This window comes from Panthera uncia, assembly GCF_023721935.1.
Source record: "Panthera uncia isolate 11264 chromosome D3 unlocalized genomic scaffold, Puncia_PCG_1.0 HiC_scaffold_8, whole genome shotgun sequence".
NCBI lineage: Eukaryota > Metazoa > Chordata > Mammalia > Carnivora > Felidae > Panthera > Panthera uncia.
Genome location: NW_026057586.1, coordinates 65,673,858 through 65,700,138, shown reverse-complemented (window position 1 = coordinate 65,700,138; position 26,281 = coordinate 65,673,858). Strand labels below are relative to the sequence as shown.

Below are 26,281 nucleotides of genomic sequence, written 5' to 3'. Positions count from 1 at the left end.
TTTTTTTTTTTTAATTTTTTTTTTTAACGTTTATTTATTTTTGAGACAGAGAGAGACAGAGCATGAATGGGGGAGGGTTAGAGAGAGGGAGACACAGAATCCGAAACAGGCTCCAGGCTCTGAGCTGTCAGCACAGAGCCCGACATGGGGCTCAAACTCACGGACCGTGAGATCATGACCTGAGCCGAAGTTGGCCGCTTAACTGACTGAGCCACCCAGGCACCCACTTTATTGCTGTTTGTAAAGTAACTGTAATTATATCCATTGATATCTCTTGACAAGTGATATGTGTGCCAAGTTCCCCACCCGAACCCACATACTTTGAGAAACGGAAACGTAGGCCCTTTGCTCAAAAATTATTAAGGACGCCAAGACGGTGGCCGCAGAGTGTTCAGCCCAGGGGGGTGCCCTCTGAGGTGGCCCAGGTCACACTCCCATGAAGCCGGGCCTGCTCTTGACACCATATGAGTTTTCAAGGAAGACACTTGTCAGCTCACCCTCAAGGCTCCAAGATCAGAGGACTCACTGTCACAATGATGCTGACCGTCTTTATTTATACGTTGACTAAAGGCTTTGAAATATTATACTGCACTTTTCCAAGCCACATAGAACTATTTATGGCACCCACCCCCCCCCCCCCCCCCCCCACCCCTGGAAAGTACTTTATGACCCAAATACTTTTTCAGCTTTACAAGAAATTTTAAGAAATTCATCGCATTGGAAATACTTTGAGACACGCTGGCTATTTTACCTTCTTCGTGTCCAAGCTGCTTATTTTTAGCTCTCTTCCTGGCCTCGATTTTATCCGTGTCTGCATTTACTGCTTCATAAACGGTTTCTGCTACTTCCAGCTGCCAGCGCTCGGAGATCACCAAGGGGAAGTTCTTGTAGAGATCTTGGTCGCAATCAAGAAGCTTATTATTTTAAGAAATCAAGACAGGTACGATTTAACATCCTTAGCAAGGCAACAGATTCAGAAGTATCCTATCTGTGCGTGGGAAGTCAACTGGCCACACGCCCCTGCTCATCCCGAGCGACATCGTCCTCAGCTCTTGGCCACGAAGCACGAAAACCACACTGATCGGAGCTCCTAGTTTAGGCACGGACTACCTGTCGGGAGGCTTGGAGAGGCTACCTCAGGGAAACCTGGGCGTCCAAACCAGTTACAGGGGACAAAACCAAGGCTCGGGAAGTTGCCTGAATGGCCCAAAGTCACTCAGCTGGTAAGTGCAGATGTGAGCCCGGTCTGCGGGACTCCAGAGCCTCGATTATGGTTTACAAAATGTAAAGTATGAGGACCCCTTTTTAACCCCAAAAATGTGTCTGGGCTGCCACATCATAGCCGTCTTATTTTTGGCACTCTTTCGTGGACGGTAGTACACGTGATGGTGACAAAACTCTATTGTGACGGCAGTAATCCTTTTAAAGGACCCTGTTGCCCCAAGCCTGGCCGTGAAGCGGTACTTAAGCCTCTGACTCGAACGTCCGTCCAGGCTGCAGACGCCACCTGGTGGGGCACGCGTCTGGGCACTGGCTGCACCACGGTCCCCCAGGGCAGCCATCGCACCAGACCACAGAAGTGGCCTGGGCCCTCTTGGCTTCCCCTTCGCCCAAGCTCCCCTTCCCGGGAAGCTGGTCCTGACCGCCCCTCCTTCCCGACACAGCCAGTTCCAACCAGCTGCTACTCCTTGGTCCCAGTGCCCTCGGTCTCCGGTTTCCCTCCTCTCCCCAGCAATCTTCCCATCATCCTCCAGCCACGTATCTGCCACTTCTGTCCCCGTGCCCCACTGGCTCCAGTTCTGCGTGTCCCTAGCTACAGCTCCTCACAGGTGCGTGCGCTTGCAGGGCTGAGGCCTGCTACGGGGGGCGGGGGGTGGGGGGGTGGGGGAGAGCTGCTTGGTAGGAAAAGTGAGGGGGGAGCTTACACAACCAGGGTATAATGAGGCAGCTGAGCTGAGATGGGGAGGTCCTGGGGGAAGCTGGGGAGGTGGGGGCAGACATGAGCCGACATGTGGTGATACGCTCTGACTTAGCACCCTGAAAAGGATGATTTTCTCCCATGACTCACCATCTGTAATTATGCCTTGTCTACTGAGAGGCATAATGATATGAACAAAAGTTTGAAAAATGCAGAGGATTATGTTAAAAAAAAAAACCACCACAGTGATTATTCCACTTTTGATTGACAAATGCAAAACGGCTCAGGCTGTTTGCTCTTTTCATCCTGAGGCGGGGAGATCTGAATACTTAAAAGGATTAAGATGGCTGGCTCTCCAGCGCCAGGCAAAGTGTGTTTGCTATCACGCAGTTGTTTTCTCTGCTTCACGTACGTGTGAGATCTAGTTCAATTGCAAGTACCTCCAAATCTGTAAGAGACTGACCACCGTGCAGCTTATCGAACAGAACGATTAGCCAGGGGAGAGCTTTCATAGTTTCTAATTTAGCTCCTTGAAGGCTACATCCTTCAAATGTGTGGACGTTCACTGGTAACATCCCAGAGCCAGCCGATACGAAGACAGCCACCCGTCTGACTGCCGACGAAAATCTCCCCACCCTTCAAAGCACCTGCAGGCGAACGTCACAAGTGTACCTTGATGCCTTTGGTGTCGTCTTCATCAAATGAGCCAATGTCAAAGGCGTCGGCAGCGTTGACTTCTCCCCGGGGAGGAATCAAGGGTGGAGGGTACTGGAAGATCCAAACAGGAAGGTTTCAGTTATCAGATCACCTGACGGCCTGTTCGACCCACGTTATCGTTCTATAGCGAGAACGTGGTGCAGGATACCAACAGGCTGAATTCTGTGGACACTCCAGCCGAGGTCATTCCCGTCACAACACATATGTCACAGAGGAGCTTTGCGTGGAACAGCCCTAAGAGAAGACCCCAGGTTTTAGAGAAACTGAGGGGGGGGGTGCGGGGGGAGATTCATGTCCAAGGTCTTAAAGCATCGCTGAATACAATGAAGTCTCAAGACTGCACATGCCGCCAGCTGAACTTTGGGAAAACATGATCTCTCAGACAACGCGGCACCACATTCTGCTCGCTGGGGGCCAGGAGCAGGGCTCCACACCCACAGACGTCCGGAGGCCAATGCCAGCTACGCCAGAGCTCACTCCTTCACTCACATCAGGCGGGCCTAACAGAGCGTCAGCCCTCCACGGTTGGACTGTTTGAGATCATGCAAAAACGAATCGGAAGCTGATAAACATTTAAAAAAAAAACAAAAAACCTTAATTTGGGGGTGGTTTCCCGAACCAATGGGAATATAAAAATATCTCCAAATTAAGGGGAGGGAGTTATGCTGACATCCAGTCACACTGATCCTTAAAAGTTGCGTGGTGCTGGGCTACAAAGCAGGCGTAAATTTGCGACCAACTTTTCTCGTCGTCCCTCGATAGGTGCTATGTGAAGACACAGTCACGGATCGAGACAGGAAGTCAAAAAGACGAGCGAAAGCTGAAAGCGTCTCAGTTATTTGGACATTTGAATTCATCAGATAACAACTGCAGTTCAGCATCTGTTAATTTATACTGCAGATGTTTTCACAACATTGAAACTAGGGAAACCAGGGGAGAAGCAGGCCCCGAGGGAGTCGGCTGGATGGCAGCGAGAATGACCCAGCAGCCGTGGGAGGCTGGGGCAGGGCCCTGGGGGATGGACCCAGGAAGTGGGGAGCATGGGGGTGGCGGTGCCCAGCGTGGGGTCCCAGACAGAGTACCTTCTGTAAGTAGACATGCTGCCAGTCGATGCCTTTGAAAAAGCCGTGTTCCTTTACTTCCTGTGCCCTGTGGAAGAAACACATCAGTGGTGAGCGTGCCTTTGCAAACCTAAGGAATATTTTGCAAAAAACTGTCTCCTAGTGCGAGAACACGGGGGAATGACTATTTCAGTTCTTTAAGTAAGGAAGGAAAATAGGCTTCTTTCAAAGCAACACAGGAAACACGGGATGTTTAGAAATACTGGATGCGGAGGCCAGGCAGCTTATCCCGTATGGTAATTGACTGAGGATGTGCATTTCAGTTTAAGAGAACCTAGGAGTTGTCACGGATGTACAAATACATGGGATTCTGTCATCATGAGAACCGATTCAAGTAAGAATTACATTAGAGATCTTCACACTGAGGAGGTTTACAGCAAATGTCTATGAGGCATCTTAGATCAAACGGCAGGCATATGAGGCACCAGATACTAATTTAGAAGCAAACTAGAAATCTAGGAACATAGTGCACACCAAACCTCCTCATAAACTGAAGAAACAGGCTTGCCCAGAGATCACCGTTAAAGCTCAGTCTATGCAGAAGAAAAGGGGCCGTATCCCATGAGGAAAGCCTATGTGGGGGAAACATACACACGGCCCCTGTGCCCCACCGGGGGCTCTCGCCCCAGCTCTGCCCGGGGTCCCCCTCAGCCCTGTCCCTTGGCAGAGTCCCCAGGGCTGGCTCTCGGTCCCCTTTCTCTGCTCTCACTCCTTGAGTGACCTCACCCTGCTGGGGCCTTTAAGTGCCCTGAACCTGCAGACAGCTCTCCAATCTGTGTCCTCAGCTCTGACCTTGTCCTGCACACCGGGACGCCCACCCACCCGGTGCCTACTTGGCTACTTGGCATGACCACTCGATGGGGCGAAAGGTCGGTAGAACCGACTTCCTCTCCCAACTTGTTGTCTCAGGCCAATGAGCCGGATCACCCTCGACGCCCCACCTCCCCCCTACTCCACGGCCCAGCCCTCGCCAAGTCATGGGCGAGGTACTTCTTACTGCCCCCGATCCTCAAGACAATCGATTCCCAGTGGGGGCGGTGGGGTCTTTGATTATGGAGGGGATGCTAAATGTCCCGAACTGCCACCACCCGGCCCCCGCCCTGCTCCCTGAATGGCTCTAACTGCCCCCTGCCCCAGCCGGCACTCGGGCCATACAGCCTGCAACCCCAACTCTACCCTGCAGCCCCCAAATCACCTTTTCATTCAAACAATCTCCTCACGCCCCTGCCCGAGACTCTCCGGAGGCTTTCTTGTTGTACTCACAGCAAAAGTCCGGGGACGCGGTATGCAGGACCTGCCTGAGCCCCCCGCCTCTCTGACTGACTCTTGACCTCCCTCTCCTGGCTCCCCAGCCTCCTTGCTTTTGTGCATCGGGGAAGCTTGATTCCATGGGACTGTCAGTGGCGGACATAATGAATGATAACGGAGCTCCATGACCAGCCTTATTGTGCACAATAAGGCATTCTGTCCAAAGTTCCGGTGGGGATCCTTCCTCCCCGCCCTCCTCCCAAGGCTGAGGTCTCAGCGACAGCACTGCCTTATTGATCTCACTCATGCTCTTCTCGCTGTCTGGGATCATCCTATTTATTCGATCGTTTCCACAATGTCCTTCACCCCCACCCAATATAAGCCCCAGGAAGCCTGGGCTGTGTCTACCTTGTGCACGGCCTGAGCCCCAGCGCTTAGGACAGTGGCTGGCACTCAGGGGAGTGTTCAGGAAGTGTTCACTGAATGCATGACATCCAAGTTAAAGGGTGTCCATTTGCATTTTGCTTTGTTCCTTCCCAATAATCGCTAAAATGATGGAAGAGGAACACGGAGACATACATGCACCACAAAGCGCATCGGGGAACCGTCAGCAGACAGGACGGGCGTGGACGTAGGAGCCGGGACTGTTGGCAAGAAATGGCAAAGCTATCTCCTGGGAGGCAGAGGTACTGAGCTCCAGGCTCAACACAGTGTGTATGGAGGGGGGTGTGGAGGGGGTGGGGAAGGGGGGATGGTGAGCCACAGGCTGGAGACACAGGCTGAGCTCTGTATATGGAACACTTAGCACACGTGTGCATGCACACACACACACACACAGACACCATACTTTCTTTCTCCGTATCTAATCCCAAAACACCTACAGCTAGGTGTTTATTCTATTACAGTGGGGGAAACCTCTGAAAGGTTCTATTTGAAAGAAATTAAGCCTGCTAAAGATTTTAAAGAGCAATCAGAAGAGAGATTAGAAATTTAAGCCATCAGAAAATAGAACAGAATCAAAGCAAAGATACAGGTAATACACAGGGTCAGCGGCATTGATGACCCTTCTAGAAGCTCCCACAGCCACCTAGAAGGAATTCTGCGAGCTAACCAAGGAAATGGAGGAGCGCGAATGTCAAATAAATAAAATAACAGTATTCCCCAAGCAGAAGAACATCCCCCAAGCCTGCACGGTCCACGGGAGTCTCGGTGCTGGACGTGATGAGTGATAATGGAGTTCCATGACCAGCTTTATTGTACATAATAAAGCAGTATCTCCAAAGATCTGGGGGGATTATTATCGATCTAGAATTCTACAGCTGGCCAAAATAGCAGTCAAGTTGGAGGACAGCAGGAAGGCATTCTGGATGTGTAGGAACACAGAGAGTTTACCTCTCGCACCCCCTCTCTGAAGGAGTTCCTTGAGAACACTCTCTAGCTAATCGGGGGGAGGGTTGGGATGGGGGCCCCCCAGAAGGCATGGGATCAAGTAAATAGCAGATTCAAACCAGGAGGGCAACAAGAGAAAAGGTCAGAAGAAAGGGTGCTGAGTAGCACAAACCAAGCAGTCGGCTGTCACCGAAGCTAGTGGGTTTGAGCCCTTCCCGAAAAAAAATCAGTCGGAAATGAAAGCCCACACATACACATGGAGATCTCATATAGAGCGCAAACGAAAGTGAGGGCCACTCCAGGCTAGGCTTGGGCAAACTGGATCAGCCTGACCGGGTGAAAATAAAAGTGAACGGAGACAGAAAGCACTCAGTGGGACAGAAGAGGACAGTGCAAGACAGGGATGCCAAGACCCTCATTTTCTAAAGTAGGGACTCAAGACCCTGTTTGTAGTTGGTGGGACAAGGCACAAGTGGGTAAGCATAGCATTTAAAACCGCACGGGTTAAACAAACATAGAGTTTCAATTCTTCTGAGGGGTGGTGGACAGGGAAGGCTATAGAGATAGTACTGAAAGAGCTAAATCTTCATCTGTATCAGCAGGCATGGATAATCTCTCAAATTAATAAAGACAGAAGTGTGCAGGGGCACCTGGGTGGCTCAGCTGGTCAAGCTGATCTGACCCTAGATCTCGGCTCAGGTCACGATCTTCTGGTTATCGGGCTCTGCGCTGATAGTGTGGAGGCTGCTTGGGATGCTCTCTCTCTCCCTCTCTCTGTCCCTTCCCCAGTCATGTGCGCACTCTCTCAGAATAAATAAACTTGAAAAAAAAAGTACGCACATGAGCACGTTACGCAGCTACCTACACGATATACGTGTAATATACAGTATAAAATGTATACACACATACAAGCTACTTTAAAATACACGTATGCATACATATGGGACATACACTCATACCACACATGGTTAAAAGTTGTTTCTTTTTTGTTCCAAACTTTTTTTAAGTTGAAGTACAGCCAGTGTTACATTAGGTGCACACGGAATGATACAAGTCTACTCGCTATGCTGCAGCTACCACCTGTCAACAGACTGTCACTATTACCGTCCCATCGACTGTATTCTGTGCTGTGCCTTCCACCCCCGTGACTTACTCATGTACCTCTCACTACCCTGTTGCTCATTCTAGAAGCTGCTTCCTATGAAATGGGAAGAAGAGCCAGCCCGGGGGTGAGGAGAGACTGGATTGTTGGAAGTCGGCATTTCCTTCTCTGTCAGCTTTCCAGGTATTACTGTCCTTTTCACCCAGTGGAGGGACAGCAGCTGGAAAGCGAGTTCAAGACAGCAGCCGGCCAGCTACGCGTGAGCGAAAATGGGCGGCGGCCAGATCGGGGTCCTGAGCTGCCGTGGTTGCAAACGTAATTAGGAAAACGTCACCAGATGAACCGTGAGACATCAGGATTCATTTCCACCACCTACGTGATAGATTTTTAAAGTTCAAAAGTTAATGACTCCTTCAATTCGTTAATTATAAAACACTAAGGACAGCATGTGTATTTCTCCTGTGGTTTTTTCCCCCCGCTTAGATCGAAATGGGACACTTTTAGGGGCTAGGAATGATCTGTGACATACTGAAAATCGCCGTTAGGTATTCTGTGTGATGATGCTGACACTGAAGAGTGAAAAAAAGGGCCTACCCGCCTCCACGGCAGCCAAGCCGCTTACTAGCGTCTCTCTGGAGCAGGCCTTCTAGGAGGGCCCGAAGTTCAGGGGAGAAGGCCTCCGGGAGCTCGACGTTCTGGGGGAGAGAAAAGAACACGATTTCGAAGACGCTCCCTGGAACCAGGGCCCCGACACCCAACCAGACCTAAAGGCCATTTCTTGGATGAAGAGTGTTAAAAGCTGAAGAGTCATCACGAATTAATATTTACTCCAAAGAAATGGGAAACTTACTAATCACTTTCTTTGTTTTTCCCCCCCAAGTAATCTCTATGCCCAACATGGGGCTTGAACTCACGACTCCAAGATCACGAGTCGCAGGCTCCACCGACTGGGCCAGCCAGGCGCCCCCCCGATTACTAATCATTTTCAATGACAATCAACCTGCCAGGGGACCAGGTCAGGAGACAAGAAGGTCTCCTCGCTCTTCTACATTCAGCAATTTTTCCTTTTCTTTGATCTCTTCACTTTACTTCTTGATTTCCTGTATCTTTCTCTTACTGATGGGGTGCAAACCTTGATTTCTGCCTTGGCATCTATTCCCACTAAATCTCCAATCAGGAATTCCTCTATGAATTGTGTCTCTGCTCATTTGTTTTAAGAAGGCAAGTTTTTACACCGGTTACAACGAACTGAAACATAAACACTGTCACGTGACTAAGGATGGAGTCTTTAGGGGCACTTGGGTGGCTCAGTCAGTTAGGCGTCTGACTCTGGATTTCATGATCTCATGGTTTTTGACTTTCAGCCCCTCATCATGCTCCACAATGCCAGTGTGGAGCCTGCTTGCGATTCTCTCTCCCCCTGCCCACCCCTCCCCTGCTCACACGCGTACTCTCTCTCAAAATAAATAGACACTAAAAAAAAAAATGGAGTTTTCAGTCTCCTTACCACGGTGAGAGTCATCCGGTCTATCTCGTGTTTATCTTTGGTTTTGTGTTGTCTAAAAGGGCTGTGCCTGTGGAAATGAACAACACTCTGTGATGATGTGGTATCGGGATTCTCAGCACACACGCGTCCCCGGCTCACACCTGCAGAGAGGACTGTGTTCTGTCACTGTTCATCCGAAACGACAGAAACACCAAAGCCATACACATTTACCATTTCCAGAGAAACACTGGTGTTGGGGTGCGTTAGGTTCTGAAAGGGGGGCTGACCAGCAAACATATTTCCCGAGATATTTTAAAATATCATTAGAGGGGCGCCTGGGTGGCTCAGTCGGTTAAATGTCTGACTTCGGCTCAGGTCATGATCTCACGGTTCGTGAGTTCGAGCCCCGCGTCGAGCTCTGTGCTGACGGCTCCGAGCCTGGAGCCTGCTTTGGATCCTGTGTCTCCTTCTCTCTCTGCCCCTCCCCTGCTCACACACTCTGTCTCTTTCTCTCAAAAATGAATAAACTTAAAAAAAAATTAAAAAAAACAAAAAACAAAAAAAACCCACAGAGAACTGTAGTGGAAACAAAACACTCCAAGGGGAACAGCCCCGTAACTTTAAGCAATACCTTCCTTTGATGATAACAGACAGAAACTAACCCAGTGCCCCAGGCCATCCATGGCTCTGAGAGCTGCTCACTCATGTTTTACTTTGGGAGAGCCCCAAATCTAGCGGTCGACAGACCTGGATTCAAGGTCGTGACTGGGTGTACACTGGCTGTGAGCCAGTCATGGAAACCAACAGCAACGATTTCTTCATCTGTAAATGGGCCTAAGGTCGCATCTCGGGAACAGCGAAGGGGACAACAAAACAATGGAGGTGCCGGTAGTAAGCGGCAGTATGCAGGAGGGGGCTGACCCAGCAGTCGTTCGTGAACTTCATGAAGATGAATCTTACTTTATCCAACAAATGCCTGCTGGATAAACTGTGTAAAAACAAATCATTCTTCCTCTTTACCCTGTTGTGAAAACCCCAGAGAAGCTGGCTTTTAAAGGAAATCTTATCAAAAGAGTTTGCAGTAAACATGCAAATTACAAAATCCTGGCCTTCTTTATTTATTTGAAAATTAAAGAAGATACACACACACACACACACACACACACACACACACACGAGTTTTCTTAGATAGCAAGACAGGCCCATAAAATTACAAATCCTACAGATTTATTTCTAAGGCATATATAACATAATCAGAGGCAAGATACTCTATAAAATATTTGGAAGTGTCTTCAGTGGACTAGAATACTGAGCACATAAATGAATGTGATTTAGGAAGGGAACTAAACCTTGTATTTGTCCACTCACTACGTATTACTACCGCTCTGACCATCCTGCTGAATTAGAGAAGTCTGCACTGAATCATCTCTTGGAAAAGATTATTACATTTCAGAGCCTTTATTATTTTAAGGATTTTAATGTTCATTTCGTACAAGAGAGGGCACTCTAATGCTTTGTTTTCCTCCTTATCATGCAACAGAATAGAAAGTAATTTCCATCTCTTGAAAGTAATAAAATATAAAGCAAGGTGAATTAGGGTTAAGCAAACATACGCTAATCTTTAAACTAGATTTTGGCTGGAAATGTCCTTTTCAACCTCTTCGTGTCCAAAAATAAAAATGTAAAATTACTGCATTGAAAAAGCAAATAATGGGGGCACCTGAGTGGCTCAGCCCGTTAAGTGTCTGACTTTGGCTCAGGTCATGATCTCACAGTTTGTGGGTTCAAGCCCCGTGTCGGGCTCTGTGCTGACAGCTTGGAGCCTGGAGCCTACTTCAGATTCTGTGTCTCCCTTTCTCTCTGCCCTTCCCCTGCTCGTGCTCATGCTTGCTCGCTCTCTCTCTCTCTCTCTCTCTCTCTCAAAAGTAAACATTAAAAAAAAGCAAATAGGATATAATAACAAATGGCATTTGTCAAATGGTATCTGTTATTTATAAGATAGTAACATCTAAAAAAAAACCATTACTTGTATCACTCTCCTCTGCAAAAGACACAGAGATATTAACACGTTCATGGTTCAAGAGAAAAAGAATAAACGCTTATTAAATCTTACTAAAACGTTAGCCTCTCTGCTGGACATGGCTGTTTCCACCCCACAAAGCCCCTGAACCCATGAAAAGGGACTGTGTGCGGATCTCCTGGCACTGTGGCAGCTCCTGCCGGTCTGGCTCCTGTGTGCGGTGCCGGGGGACCCCACTCCCGCTCCCGACCCCCATGCACTTGCCTGCGTCTGCCGCCGGAAGGAAAGGGCTGTGCCCTGACCCTTGCAGAGAAGGCCTGCTGTGTTCTGACAGAAATGCTCTGTGCTAAATTTAAAACGTCTTTCATGAGACCAGAGGGAGGCTGGCAGGGGGGAGCGGAGTTAAAGTCAGTGGGGCCAAACCCATTTCCAGCGCATGAACCCTGCCCCGGTCCCGTGCTAGAAACATAGCTAGTCCGTGCCTGACTGCATACAAAATGGTCGGAAATGCTTTTCAGCGATTCGGTTCTGGGCTTGCGGCGCTGAGAAAGTTTGGTCTTTCAAGTTCAAAATCGCGCTGCACATCTGTTTCCAATGTAGTCTTGATTATTCTTTGTGCACAAAGCCAAAGACGCTGTGTCTATTTTGGAACGATCTCCGCTCTGAGGCAGGCACGTGGTACCCACAGATCCTGTGTGCCTTGCAGCTGCTCCGCTCCCTGATGCAGCCGCTTTAAATAGGAGAGGGTATCCGGCCCGCCGGCAGCTAGCAGGGCGGCCGCTTCTCCCTGCAGGGCGTGCAACACGCTGGCTGCAGCCGGGAAGTGCGGCGGGAATGAAATTCACATGTGTGGTGGTCAGATGTGGCTTGTGAATTACAGACCGAGTGGGCGCGCTGCAAATTTCCCCCAAAAGGGTTGGGAAATCGCTCAAGATGTCGGAAATGCTGGGAAAACACACACACACACACACACACACACACACACACACCACACTCAGTGAAACAATGAGCTCAAAAGCAGTACATTTCTAAGTACGAGTGATTCAAGACTCTTAAGCCAAAAATTAATTTTAGAATACGAAAAAGATCATACGTTACGTCAAATAGGAGTTTTGAACCTAAGCCAGTAGCTGCCAAAATATTTATAAACATTCCCTGTTTCTTCCATACAGGAACAATCTCAGTAACCTCGGGCAGAGCTCAGCTGTCCCCAGAGCACCGTCCAGGCTCTTTCCCTGCATCTGACAGCTTCGGGGACAGACCATCAGTGGTGACAAGTTTAGGATCAAAGCCACTGTCACATCAATTCTTTTCCTTAACAGACATCTGAAATCTAGTTGGAGGATCATGACAGCTATCCCACACATTTGCAACAAGGACACATGTTCAATACCAGACAAAGTCATCTGAGGGGGAAACAGTGACACCTCCCGGACACATGGCTTCTGAACAGCTCGGTCCATCACTGTCAGTCCAGGGGTGCAGAACGCGAGCTCAAGCTGGGACAGCTTGCTCCTCTCCCTCAGGCCCTGTGGTGTTCTCCTAGGGTGTCGAGTCAAAGTGGGGGCTGCAGACCAGTGTTTCAGCAGAGGCAGTGGGGACACACGGGTCCATGTAAGGAAGCATTCAACCACAGAATGTTGGTGACCACCTGTTCAACCTCACTGCACGGGCATGGGAAGGAAGAGACAGGCTAAGAGCAGACTTGCTCATCCTCAGCGCCATTGACCTTCTGGGCTGGGCAACGCTTTGCTGGGGCAGCGAGGCCCGTCCTGACTACTGGGAGATGTTTAGCAGCATCCCTGGCCCCCACCTGCCAGATGTCAGAAGTAGCCCTTTCCAAAGCTGTGACAACCAAAAACGTCTCCGGGCATTGCCAAGCGCCCCTGGGGCGGTGGCCGAGCGCTGGGCAGCGGCTGGCAAGGCATCAGGTCCATTCTGCAAGGACCTGAACCGTGGCTGTCCTGTGAGCACACGAGGAAGCAGGGGGGCAGGGCCTGTGGGCCAGTGCTCTCCCCATCGTCCCCCTGCCCTGCTGCCTTGCTTCCTCAGCCCCTTGTGTCGGAAAAAAACCCAGCTAGCTGCTCAGGGCTCCCTTCTAGGCAGCCAGTGAAAACTGAATAGGTCACTTCCAGACATACTTTCCGTGTCTTCCCCACACACGACCTTGTGAAGTGGAACAGGTGACACTGTCCCCTCATCTGCAGCTGAAGGGGATGAAGCCTCCTGGGCACAGCCCCTTCCCCTACTGACCCCAGTACGGTGTTTTGCTCCTGAAGGTCCCTCAATAAACATCAGTTTAATAGGAACCACTGACATTTTACAACCACGGATTCTGGTAATGACGTCACTCTAGCCCCAGCTACCTCGAATCCGACCCCTTAGCTTCTGTATCTGAGCACCCATCTGGAAAAACAGCAACTGCCACCCCCACCCCTCAGTGTAGCAAGATAGGTCCACCACTTGCCCCCTTCCTGGTCCCGGGGCTGCAGGGCTAGCTTGAGTGCTCCTGGCTTTTCGCCTGGGTCCCTGCACCTGTCCCAATCTCCCTCTGTCCAGTCACCTTCTTCTGACAGACACCCCAGCTGTATCCCTCCTTTGCATAAAAGCCTCCAGGCTCCGGGGCCTCGAGAGCAAAGCCCCAACTCCCCGGCACAGTGTTCTAGCCTCTCCGATCTCCGCCCAATCTCCTCAACCTTCTCCCCGAGCACACTCTCCATCCTCTTGTCAGTGACCCACCCCGCCCAGATCACAGCTGGCGAAAGGCAAACTGCCCAGCGTTGTCTGCTCCCCGAAGAAAACGTGTCTACTCTGCCCCAGTCTTGGAATCGCCATCCTCTTTCAAGCTCGCTTCACAGAGCATCTCCTGCGTGGAGTTGGCCCCGATCTCCCAAGTTAGCCCTGGGACCCATTTTTGTGCCCCCGGACACTGTGGCTGGCCTTGCTCCTGGGTGTAGACATCTCTACTCTCCCGCCAGCTCCTTAAGGACCCGATGTGGCTTCCTCCTTCCCTCCCTTCCTCTCCCCAGAGCACCAAGCACAGCCTCTTGCATATTGCAGGTACTCAATAAATGTTTACCAAATTTACTCGAAATCACATCAATCAAATAACGTCTCCCTGCCCTTCGGTTTCAGTGCTCTGTCCTTCCCGTTAATGGCTTCCAAACAAGGAATGCAAAGGATGGCATAGGATCATAAACCCCAGGGCGCCTGGGTGGCTCAGTCGGTTGAGCATCCAATTTCGGCTCAGGCCACGTTCTCATGGTTTGTGGGTTCAAACCCTGCATTGGGCTTTGTGCTGGAGGTGTGGAGCCTGCTTTGGATTCTCTGTCTCCCACTCTCTCTGTGCCCCTCCCCTGCTCACACACTCTCTCTTAAAGATAAACAAATAAACATTAAAAAAAAATCATAAATCTTACTGGGGAAGACTCATCTGGTCCTATCTATTATACACTGGAAGGATTCTTTCCATGCCAGACTCAAGGGATGGTCCCCCAGCAGTGACGGGGACCTCACTACCTGTGAGGTACAACACTCCTTCAAATGCTCCAGTGGGCATTCTTGTGTCCAAGTGAAATCTTTCCCCTCCTTAAATGCCTGCTCCTGGGAGCAGTGCAGCATGCATATAGCCCCTCCCTGACGATGGACCCTCCACCAGCCAGAAGCCATTAGGGCCCCCTAAGCCTCGTACTCAGCTCTTCCTACCTTTCCATAGGAGCCATGGTTTCAAGGTCTGTCACCGTTGTCCCCTCGTCTCATCCATCCCCTCCTTGGGGAACCCCTCTGGATGTCTTCCCGCCAGCCAGGACTCCTCTGGGCAGGAAGCCACACTTCCCCACCAGGCCCGATCACGGACTTCATGAAGAATGAAACCTCCCAATTCTGTACTCCCAATCTGAATTGGGGCTAAATACAGCTGGATTCACTTTTTTTTTTTTTTTTAATTTTTTAATGCTTTTTTTTTTTTTTTTTTTTGAGAGAGAGAGAGAGAGACAGAGCATGAACGGAGGAGGGTCAGAGAGAGGGAGACACAGAATCTGAAACAGGCTCCAGGCTCCGAGCTGTCAGCACAGAGCCCGACGCGGGGCTCGAACTCACGGACCGCAAGATCATGACCTGAGCCGAAGTTGGACGCTTAACCGACCGAGCCACCCAGGCGCCCCCGGATTCACCTTATTAGCCCCAAATCACACTGCTGGCATATTGTTAGTAATTAAATATTCTGGTCTTTTTAAAAGCGGTGTCACACCAGATCATCCCCAATCTACACACATGGACATTATTATAAACAGACTAAAGAAGTGAACAAAGCCCTGAATGCCTGGCTTTGCAGGTTTCATTTCCCCTGTGACATGTTACTGTTGATTTTTGAATCTGGACTTGGCGTATGCAATGGTTTCGCTGATGCACAGAATTTTATCATCTCACAATTTTGTGAGTGTGGATTCCGCACCTCCAACCCCATCTCCAGAGGATGTCCAGAGACCCGGGCGCGTCTCCACATACTCACCACGCGTGCGGAGGCTTTCCCACTCCCCACATCTCGCGTGGGAAGTGGTCTTCTCTGGTCTGTCCTGCAGAAACTCTCTAATTAGGTCAGCGAGTCCGATGACGTGAATTAGGCCCATCCAGGCTCCACAAATACAGTAATTCAATTAAGGCCCAACAGGGCTTGACTCTCTGAGAAATAACACAATTTAAGTTCCCCAGTGAAAACCGGGAGCAGAGAACAACTCGATTACCAGGGTCCTGGGGAAGCGGCCAGGGCACTTGGAACCTAATCTGGGGGGAAACATGGAATCCGGCCGCCCTGAGGCATGTGCTAAACACCATGAGAAGATGTGGCCGTGCTCCACGAGGCTTCCCGGTGGAAATGTGAAAAGCCCGGCAAACGACCAGACCCGTTTCACAGCAGAACCATGAGAGGGTGAATCTTGACCAGGAAATTTTAACATGAAGTGCTTTCTGTATCTTTGTGAATGAGGAATAACCAAAACCATATTTGCAAAACTTCAAGAGTCCCACTCCAGTTGGCTGCAAATTCTTAAACATTAATGGAAGTGTTAACATAATCGTTGTGTTCAAAGGGAGAACATATTTTGACAGTGCTTTCATTTCATAATCCTTCCGCTCTATTTCACCATCTTTGGTGGCTGAGAACTAACACCGATTAATTAAAAACACAGAATTACGCAGTTTCATTTTTGTGTTCGAGAAAAAAAAAAAGGCACAAATTAACTTCAGCATGCTTACAAATAAATGCACGCTTTTAAAATCAGTTTGCTTTGGATCTTGGGTCCTTTCTTGTGACCCTCAAAATGCATGACGTGGGTGAGACAATCATGAGTAACTGATTCCTAGCGGAAGAAAAAGTATCCTACCTTCTTCAGTGATTCACATTTTAAAATAACACTTGTGCTCCCAAATCAGGGTCCTCGATGGGGCTATTTCAAAGCAGTCTTTTTTTTTTTTTTTTTTTTTTTAGGTTTGAATGTGTTGGCATGGAACAAAAATATGAACCTGTAAGCTTCTGCCTAAAAGTTTCCGGGCACAAAGCTCTCCCTTCTACGAGGCAGGAAGAGCCAGGGTCACCATCCAGGTTACCACGTGTGACCGAAGAGGATGTGAGGCCCAGTGATGTCTAACCAGTCTGGATTCTGATCCCGGGACACACCATGGCAGCAGTTTGAAAAGGATGCGGTTCACTCACCCTCTGAGAAGTTTGAAAAGCATGCAGCCCAGGGAGAACCAGTCAGCACTGCTGTCATACGCCGTCCCCTTCTGCAGCACCTCGGGAGCCATGTACCCATGGGTGCCACTAGGGAGAAGAAAGTGTACACGCAGTTAGGGGGGCATGCCCACCTTAGGAAATGTCAACAGCTCGACAAGGGGTTCAGACGCCATTTGTTAAATGGCAGCGGCCATAAAGGAGGCGGAGGGGACGATGGGGATCCCGCCCAACGTGAGCCATGCAGCACCCAATGGGAAATCGACCGTTTCCGTCTTCGTTAGTGTAGGAGTGAATATAAACAAATGACAGTATGAGGTAAACGTGAGAGAACGCAAGGTCCGGTCTGGGAGGAGAAATCTGAACCATGTTGGTCTTCCTGCACTACCGCGATGGAGGGCTAGGGGGTCTCCTGCCCGGTCCAGAGCTCCAGTGAGGATGCGCAAGGGGCAGAGGTGAAGTGGGGGAGGGGACGATAAGCGGGCACCTACAGGTGGTGCCACGGACCAGAAGGGATGGACATCCCTCCTGTGTGGTGCCACCCTCTGTGCTGAGGACCTGGGCGGACACATGGTAAGTGTGGGGGCTACTTACTCACAGAGTCAGCGACAGACCCTGAGGGAGTGGGGAAGAAGAGGGGCACAAGCCGGCAGGTACAAAAGACAGAGAAATCCAGAGCGCCCAGGTGGCTCAGTAGGTTAAGAATCCGACTCTTTTTTTTTTTTTTTTAACATTTATTCGTTTTTTGAGAGAGAGAGAGAGAGAGAGAGAATGTGAGCAGGGGAGGGACAGAGAAAGGGAGACACAGAATCTGGAGCAGGCTCCAGGCTCCAAGCTGTCAGCACAGAGCCCGATGCGGGGCTCAAATGCACGAACCAGGAGATCATGACCTGAGCCGAAGTTGGATGCTTACCTGACTAAACCACTCAGGCGCCCCTAAGTGGTTGACTCTTGATCTCAGCTCAGATCAAAATCTCACAGTTTGTGAGATCAAGCCCTGCGTTGGGCTCTGCACTGACAGCGTAGAGCCTGCTTGGGATCTCTCTCCCTCTCTCTGTCCCACCCCCTGCCCTCCACTCTCTCTCTCTTAAAATAAACTTAAAAAAATTTTTTTTAAAAAGCAAAAAAGATAGAGAAACCCTGTGTCAGGTTTTAAGGGCTACCAACAGGTCAGAGGACCCGGCTAAGCAAATGTGAGGATGCTTTTCAGAAGCTGAAAGATTTGGGAGGACAACTGTTTAAACTGCAATATGCACTCTTCTGCAACTTCGGATCCCCTCCCATTGGTCGATTCTGGGCTCCTCCTTAAGGATCCAAGTGTGCACTGTTCCATCAAGAAGAGCAAGAGGGGGCTCATGGGGGCTTGCACAGACGCAGCCCGAAAGGGCGCCTGCAAAAGCCACACCCTCCAACCTGTCCACCCCTCACTGATCTTCTTCCCAGACAAGATGGGTGATAAGATAACACTTCATTGCGCAAGGTTGCCGTGCGGATTACATATACGTGATGGGTTAAGAACAGTCCTGGCACAGAAGAACTCAATCCACGTCAGGGCCTTTAATCTCTATGCTCACTGAGAATCTGCTCAGAAAGTGCTCCTGGATCACTCATGATCATTACTGACCCAGGATCAGCACTGTCGCCAGAGCTCTTTGTCTAACAAGTTCTATTTGGAAGGCTGCTCTCAGACAGTGAACGGGGGCGCTGGTCCTTCACAGGCGGGTCCAGCACCAGCAGTAGCCCCACCATCCGGAATCCAAAGTCTGATGGCATAAGGTCACCTAGCCACGCTGTGAGGGTACTGGAGATTTCTATGAGGGGGTCTCCAAACCAGTCTCTGGGAAGGGTTAATTTCAGTGTTGCCCGGACAGACCTTTGTCATGAATTGTGAGCCTATGATTCTTAGGATCAGAACCCAATTCTGGAAAGGGAAAGTACAGCGAGGGTAAACACAATAGGTTAATGCAGATCAGCTCTCTAAGATGATGACACTGGCCACAATCGGAGCCAAATACGGGTCCACCTGCCCCCATGGCTTTCTGACTCTGCCCGCATGGCAGCTACTGATGCTTCCTGACAACATTGTCCCCTGACGATCCGAACTACTACAAATACTGAAAGAACACGTGAAGGTTTTGAGAACACTGTGACATGAGATGCAACTTTGTGTTCTTACAGCGAATAAGCTGGAACTCAAATCGGGCACTGGTAATCTGTTCAATTACAGAAGTTTTTGACTTTTCAGGGCCACTGCACAGTTAACTTTCCATTTACAATAATTCTTGATCCCGTCATTAAATGGACTAAACCTAAGCCCAAACTGGGGACCTCAACCACAACACTTCTTGTAGGTGGACCAGCTAGATGGAGTCCAAGGATCACATCTACAGTTTTGAAAAGACTCGAGAAACCAAGTCCAGGGTGAAATTCTGGCCCTAAATTACTCATCGAGCCTCCGGGAGGTCGCCCAAGTATAAGCTCTGGAGACCGAACTGGACTGTAATTCTAGCCCCACAATGTGCCAGGGCTGTGACCTCGATTTCTCTGGACTTCAGGGACTGTACCATAAAGTAGATAATTCTACCTATAACGTCTGGTGTTTCTATGAAGATCGTAGCGTATTCACAGCAGCTGAGCACACCTGGGACAGCGGATGTTCAACTGATGACACGGTGAGCGCTGTGGCTCCTGGCACGCCACCACCCACTCAAGGGCCACCTCCCGCACAGCCGGCTCCAAGGGGTCCCCACAGCATTGCCTGCACCTAGCACCCGGCCAATGTCACATAAAAACTTGCCGTATTAGTCAGTTGACTTGACCCTCACAACAATCAGACGAAATAAACTTCGTTGTCATGTCCTTTTTAGAGAGGGGAGAAGGGAAGCACGGCTTGGAAGAGGATTCGAACCCAGATCTGCTGACTCAAAAGCCTGTTCCCATCCCAGTCATGCCCCCTCTACTTAAAAAAAAAAAAAAAAAAAAAGCATCTGGTTGCGCCTTTATCTTTTTTTTATATAGTGGCCTCACTATGATCGTGTAAGCGTAGAAACCAACCTTCCCACGCCTACCCCTTTTTGTAGCTGCTGCTGGAATCTTGAGAGCAGCCCGCCTCCTGGGGCCGACAGGTGAATTACAGTAAGAAGCGGGTGCAGCTCTGTAAGGAAATAAATAACGCCATCCCATCGCTGCAAGTTAATTCCTTTGCAAGATTAACTTTTCTGAGCTCTCGGATTCGTATTCAGTGGCGGCCACACTAAATTGAAGAAATTAGCATACCAAATGGCTGCAGCATTAAAAATTCAAACAACCCTCTTAAAAATGTCTGATGAACTTGCCGAGAGAAGCTTATACGACCACAGGTTCTGGCCTCATAATTGTAAAGTGCCGGCAAAATGCTAACGCTGTTATCACAGCACCCCGGATTCTGAGGGAAGGGGGAAACGTGTTTTCAGAATCGGTGCTATCCTCCGTTCACATCTGATCGGGGCCTCACAAGGCGCTTCTGATTTACCGCAGGCCCTCCTCCAGCACTGCCATGCAGGGCCACCTCTAGACCCACAAAAAGAAGGGTCTGGGCTTTAGTTTCTGAATGGATGCGTGACAGGAGACCCCGGGGAGTTTCATCAGGCCCATTCCCCACGGAGATGAATGTTAGCTCAAGGTGGACAATGAAAATGTAATTTTCCAAGATTTCAGTGCTGAGAGTGATCCATTGACAAAGAGAAAGGATAAAAGCAACACTCATCTGCCCTTCCACAGACCGCACACATGTCTACACTTTCCACTCAGATAAACTGATAGCCGAAGAAACAGAAATGATGTGTCATTCTGCTTCTGTGGAGCCCTGGTGTGGTAGCTTTATGCCCCGTGTTCAAGCTTCCGGGGGGGGGGGGGGGGGGGCGGGGGGGTCAGGTGCGGGCTGGGGGCTGCGGGGCACGGGGTTCCCTCCACATGGTCTGCTGGAGGACTGATGTAATAAATGCCCCAGTCTACCATGACCTGCGAGCAGATGATTTGTGTTTTTAATTAAAAAAAAAAAAAGAAAAAAGATTCCTAATTTCCCTTCGGGGGGGAAAAAAAAGCCATTTTGCAAATGAAGGAGAAAAGTAGCTGGAGAGAAACACTCGACCTCTGGGCCTCCCTTGGAGCGTTCCACACAGATGCCTCTGCACCTTCCCAGGCACACAGACTTCCCTTATCCATAGGACAGACAACTTGCAGGCATTTGCTACGGCCTCTACTTTACGGAGAAGACCGCGGTCAAGCAGGGAAACTGACTGACAAGGGTCACCCTGCCATCGTGGGCTCGGGTGTGCTGCAGAGATACCCCGGCCCCTGACATCGCTCTCTGGGTCCATCCACGCTCCCCGCTTATCTCGTCTCCCATCGCCAGGGATTTGGGAGCTGCCCCCCTCCCAGCATTATCACATATTAAGAATCACCTCTAGCAAGAAAAAGCAGGGGGAGCAAGTGACCAGATCGGGGTCTGAGCGAATCAACGCGTCGTGGAGAGAAACAGGAGTGAAGAGAGTTGATGTGCTACTCACACACTCGCATGTGGCTTCTTTTTGGAAAAGTCACAGGCAAGACCGAGATCGGATATCCTGACGTGTCCGTGTTCATCCAACAGGATATTTGCAGGCTAAAGAGAAAGACAAGATGATCTTCAAGAGTTCCCAGACTGTCACCGGGCTTTGAGAATTTCTGAAACTATACGCACTTGGTAACTTACCGTTTCATCTAAACACAAGTTCCATACTATCACATCCGAGTGGGGTATAACACGGGAAGTAACCCTTTTCACGTTTAAGTCCAGCAGGAAAGTGGCAATGACAGACACAAAGGAGCCTACTCATGAGATAAGGAGACACAGGGCAGGGAGCTTTGGGCGGGGGGGGGGGGGGGTGCGGTTTATGACCACAGTTCACCAGAGATAGAAAGTAGCTCCTTTCCCCCGTGGGGACTGTGGCCCAGCCAGAACAGCACGCCTCTCCACAAAGGGAGTGAGCCCACCAGCTTCTTGGCTTCTGTGACCCACAAAGGGCTCCGGGAATGAGGCCACGAGGCACAGAACAGAAAGGAAGCTCACAAGAACGTACAAACGCTGACCTAAGAAACCAGAACACTCCACCGTGCCACACTGATCTCGAACGGCACGCCTGTGAGTGCGTAATCAGAACACAGGACCCTACCGAATGACCCACTGTGATTCTCAGCACAACTGATGACATATATCCGCTGACATTGGATTTAGTCGGCATGAGCAAGGAAAACAAAGCTCCTCTCCCTAATACACGCTGAATTACAGTCATCTTAATATTTTTCTGCTGGAGATCAACTATTGTTTTGCTTGAAATAAAAATAATGGCATGCTATTATAAAACTCAAGCATGAATAATCATGAGTGACTAGAATTCAGTTTGAATAGAAATTAAATAATACCACTGCCTACTAAATAGCTTCGAAAACAAAAACAAGATACAGCATAAAGATGATTAGAGACCGGTTATAGATTTAAATTAAAATGTATTACAATAGGGCTTCAAGGGCCTTCAGCATGTATTATATTCTCCTGCAAAACTCACGGAGCAGGGGAACAGAATGTCAGGTGCCAACCACTGCCTAATTATTTCTAATTCAATGAAAATATATTTTTGTCTCCTTCATGCTCAGATGAAAACTAAGGGAGTAATTCTGTAACCTTGCAGAAAGCCTTAACTTGTACAAAGTATTTTGTGAAGAAAAAAAAAAAGCCAAGAGGCTCAAAAAGAAAATACCATCTTTTAGATTCTTAGAAGGTAACTTTAAAAAGCTAAGGCAGCCGATCAAAACATAGCTACTTAGAGAAAAGGGAGCATAAGCTGTACATTTCAGTCGGTGGCCCTGGGTCTGTTCCAGAAGGAATCTGAAAGAGGAGGCAAACACGTCCTCCCGGACTGCTTTCTCAGTTTGGGAGACTGTCTGTCCTCTCGTTTTTCTTCGCGTCATCATGTGCCCATTTATGTATCTGCCTGATCATTTCTATCATTTGTCAAGGTCTCTTTTGTCTCTATCCCGGTCTTCTGACCACAAGTGTCCCTATGGACATACTGAGCAAAACCCCAGCTCCCTCATAAACGCAGAACCCAGGACCGAGCATCGTGGTTCAGAAGGGGGAGACTCAGAATGGACTCACTGCCTTTTCTTCCCAGTCCAGGGAGAGTGAGAGTGAAGAAGCCCAGGCACCAACAGTCTAGGGCTCTGCAGTTCAAGGATCTACAAATCTGTTGGTGATTTTGAACAGTCTTAAAACAATGTGCAACTCTCAGAGTGGCCTGCAGGGGGAAAGTTCTGCAGGCTGATTGGCCCTGCCTCGGAGGAGTTGTGGCTCGGCCATTCTACGCCTCAGTTTACCGGTGTATGAATCCCAGAAGATGCATGTTCTTTGCTTGTTCAGTTTTGAACATCACGAGTTCTAACATAGAGCCATGGCCGAATCGGCTGCTTAGTGAACATTAAGTGCGTTACAATTAATTGTAAAATCGGCAACACCAAGTAACTCCTGGCTTGCTTTTCATTCATTAACCAATGAAAAACTTTTGAGTTAGTATGTGTGTTGCACCAGGCAGGGTAGGACACACTGGGTGGACAGTGACAACTAGGAAGGAAGGGAGATCCTGGAACAGAGTTTAGGGTCTGGACAGATGGATACCACACAGAGGTGACTTCCCCAGGGCTCAGATGAGGAAAACGGTAGGTCCTATGAAAGAGAAGGGACCGTCTGGACACCCGTGACCGCGATACCTACCGCGCAGGTCCCGAAACCAGACTGCCTTACCTTCAAATCTCTGTAAACAACAAACCGATTGTGCATGTGCTCCAGCCCCAGGATGATTTCGGTGGCATAAAACCGCATCTCCTTCTCAGAAAATACCCCATGCTGGGAAAGGTGATAGTGCAAATCGCCCCCTGGAATCAGAGAAGGACAGGTCAAGGCAAAGCATGTTAATTTGCAAGAAACAAAAAACGTCATCCTAAATCGTTAGGACGCAGTACAAAAAGGAAACTTGGCTCCTGCTTCGTATGTATCTGTCTTTGACTTGCGTAGCCTGACAAAACACTTTCGAGAGTATAGAGGAAGCTTATACATTAACACTTAAATGCAGGGGTGGGTGGCCGGGGCAATAGACAAGGAAGCCATCATTCGCAGACTGGGAATCCAGCTCCCACGTGGACCTTCGCAAGCTAACCTGCTTGGATCACTAACTTCCTGTCTAATGAACAGGTCATGACATGGTTGACCCAGCAGCCGGCTTGGCAACTGGCTCCGGGGACAATAAAGGAATGAGCAAACAAACAAAATGATCATACCGAGAGACAGATGATAAAGCGGATGCAACCGTAAAATTATAACTGGTGAAATCCAGGTAGGTGGGGATTTGGGTGTTCCCTGTACAATTTCTTCAGTTTTTCCCTGTGTTTGTAATTTTCCATAATAAAACGTTTGGAAAAAAATCAGTTACCATATGGGCTCAAGTTACACAGTGAGAGAATGCCACCAACAGGATAAGGGAATGTTCTCATAAGCTGTCAAGGAGTAGCTTCTACTGATCTAGAAAAGTTCACGTGTGCCCACTGTATGGCCCCTGCTTTTATAAGCACCTTCCCTTCCACACACACGTGTTCCTGTAGAACCACTGGCAGGTCAAGATGTAAGATGTGCAGGATCCCAGAGGCCCCGTGCCCTTCCCTGTCAATGCCTCAGCCCCTGGCCCCTCGGTTAGGCCAAGGGGACTGCAATCTGACCTTCCACCGTCCGTTCATCTTAACCGTTCTGAGAGTGCTAACCGTGGAATCACGCAGGATATGTGCTATGGTGTCTGGCTTCTTGGCCCACTATTAACGTCTGTGAAATTCCTCCACGCTGTTGAATAGGTCTGGCTTTGGGTCAAACCCTCCAAATGTAACCAAACTTCAAATGAACTTCCAAAAAAGGAAGCTGTCCATTTGTTGTCCCCGATGCCTTTTACGTCAGCTCTTGTTAAGGAAAACGCTTTGAGTACATGCCGTGTCACTCTCTAGCATTAGAAAGTTACTTTTTTAGCTAGAACTTTGTCGGCACTCATAGCTTACAAGACCAATGGACCGCTGGTCCGTCCAGCCAGAAGCCGGGCTGGCCCACAGCCAGTCCTTCAAAGTCGGCTTCCTAATATACTTCTATCTTTGGCCTACGTTCTTATGAGGCATCTCATTCCTAAAAGTTGAGGGTTAGGAAACAAGCTAATTAAAGATCTAGGCCAGCTGCGTTCCAGAAGATGAAGTTTACATCGTTTGTGAAAATCTCTTCCGGAAAGTGCAAACTTCCTGGTGAGAAACTGGGAGGGTGCAGAGGGGAACTTAAAATGAATTTCAATGGAAACTTGAAGAGCAGAAGGTTTCCTTAAATTTCGGGGGGGAAACCCAATTATCCCAGAGACCCAAACTGCTGGTGTGTGCAGATCAGGGTGTGCTGAGGTCTCACGTCACGGCCAAGTCTCTCTCTGCACTCAGACTTCCTGCATGTTGCTCACCGTTCATCAGATCCAAGATGAAGCATAGTTTATCTGGAGTATGGAAGGCATAGGTCATACAGACAATGAAAGGGCAGTCCTAGGGAGGGAAAAAAAAAAAAAAAGCCACAGTTTGTCAGAAAAACAAAAGCTGTCCCGGGTAGCACATCTTCTACCAGAGAGCATCCACAGGTCTCGTCCATGCCGCTGCCCTGTGCGTTGAGCAGAGACCCCTCCTTAGGAACCTTAACCGTCCCACCAAAACGGACCTGGTTACATGACAAAATGCATACGGACAGAGCGGAGCAGATAAATTCAAAGGTCTTGTCTCTCGCCAACTCAACCATGACCCTTCTATCTGCAGCTTCTTCAAAGGGCCCAGACTCTACAGAAAGATATCGCTGCCCTGCCAGGCTCTCTGTTGCTCTACATGTTGGTTCTGGCTAGTCAAATATCCATTTCTCTCTCTGATTCTGAGGTTGGAAGAACCATATCCCAGTGGGAGGAAATATCTATACTACCGTCTTGAGACACTGAGCATAAAAAGGGAACGCAGCTAGCTTTCAAAGTAGAAAAATACATCAGAGTCGGGGACTGAATAATTCAATTGTAAAGATGTCAGTTTTCCCCCAAAGTATTCTAGAAATTCTATGCAAGTTAAAAAAAATTTTTTTTAATGTTTTATTTATTCTCGAGAGAGAGAGTGCAAGCGGGAGTGGGGGAGGGATGGAGAGAGAGGCGGGAACACAAGATCTGAAGCGGGCTCTGTGCTGACAGCAGCGAGCCCGATGCAGGGCTCGAATTCACAAAGTTTGATCATGACCTGAGCCAATATCGGATGCTCAACCAACTGAGCCACCCAGTCGCCCGGCTACAATTTTAATTAAAGTGAAAATCGAGCTGATTCCAAAATGTATATGGAGATGTGCACAGCCAGGAAAAATTCACTCTAGAAGAAAAAGCCAGAAAAGTCATAGTGCTAGATATTAAGACTTATTTTGTGTGTGTGTGTGTGTATATATAT

General features: G+C 49.1%; 1 protein-coding gene across 2 annotated transcripts in view; it reads right to left on the bottom strand.

Moving 5' to 3' along the window:
* Window positions 1-26,281, bottom strand: part of GRK3 (G protein-coupled receptor kinase 3) — a 131,443-nt gene that overhangs the window by 12,568 nt on the left and 92,594 nt on the right. For both annotated transcript variants that reach the window (XM_049620628.1, XM_049620629.1), the window contains 9 exons: window positions 25,279-25,357; window positions 23,547-23,677; window positions 21,277-21,371; window positions 16,712-16,819; window positions 9,003-9,069; window positions 8,090-8,190; window positions 3,718-3,784; window positions 2,591-2,686; window positions 752-914 (listed from right to left, as the gene is read on the bottom strand). In XM_049620628.1, coding sequence (XP_049476585.1) covers window positions 752-914; window positions 2,591-2,686; window positions 3,718-3,784; window positions 8,090-8,190; window positions 9,003-9,069; window positions 16,712-16,819; window positions 21,277-21,371; window positions 23,547-23,677; window positions 25,279-25,357 — 907 coding nt within the window. The remainder of the gene's footprint in view (window positions 1-751; window positions 915-2,590; window positions 2,687-3,717; window positions 3,785-8,089; window positions 8,191-9,002; window positions 9,070-16,711; window positions 16,820-21,276; window positions 21,372-23,546; window positions 23,678-25,278; window positions 25,358-26,281) is intronic.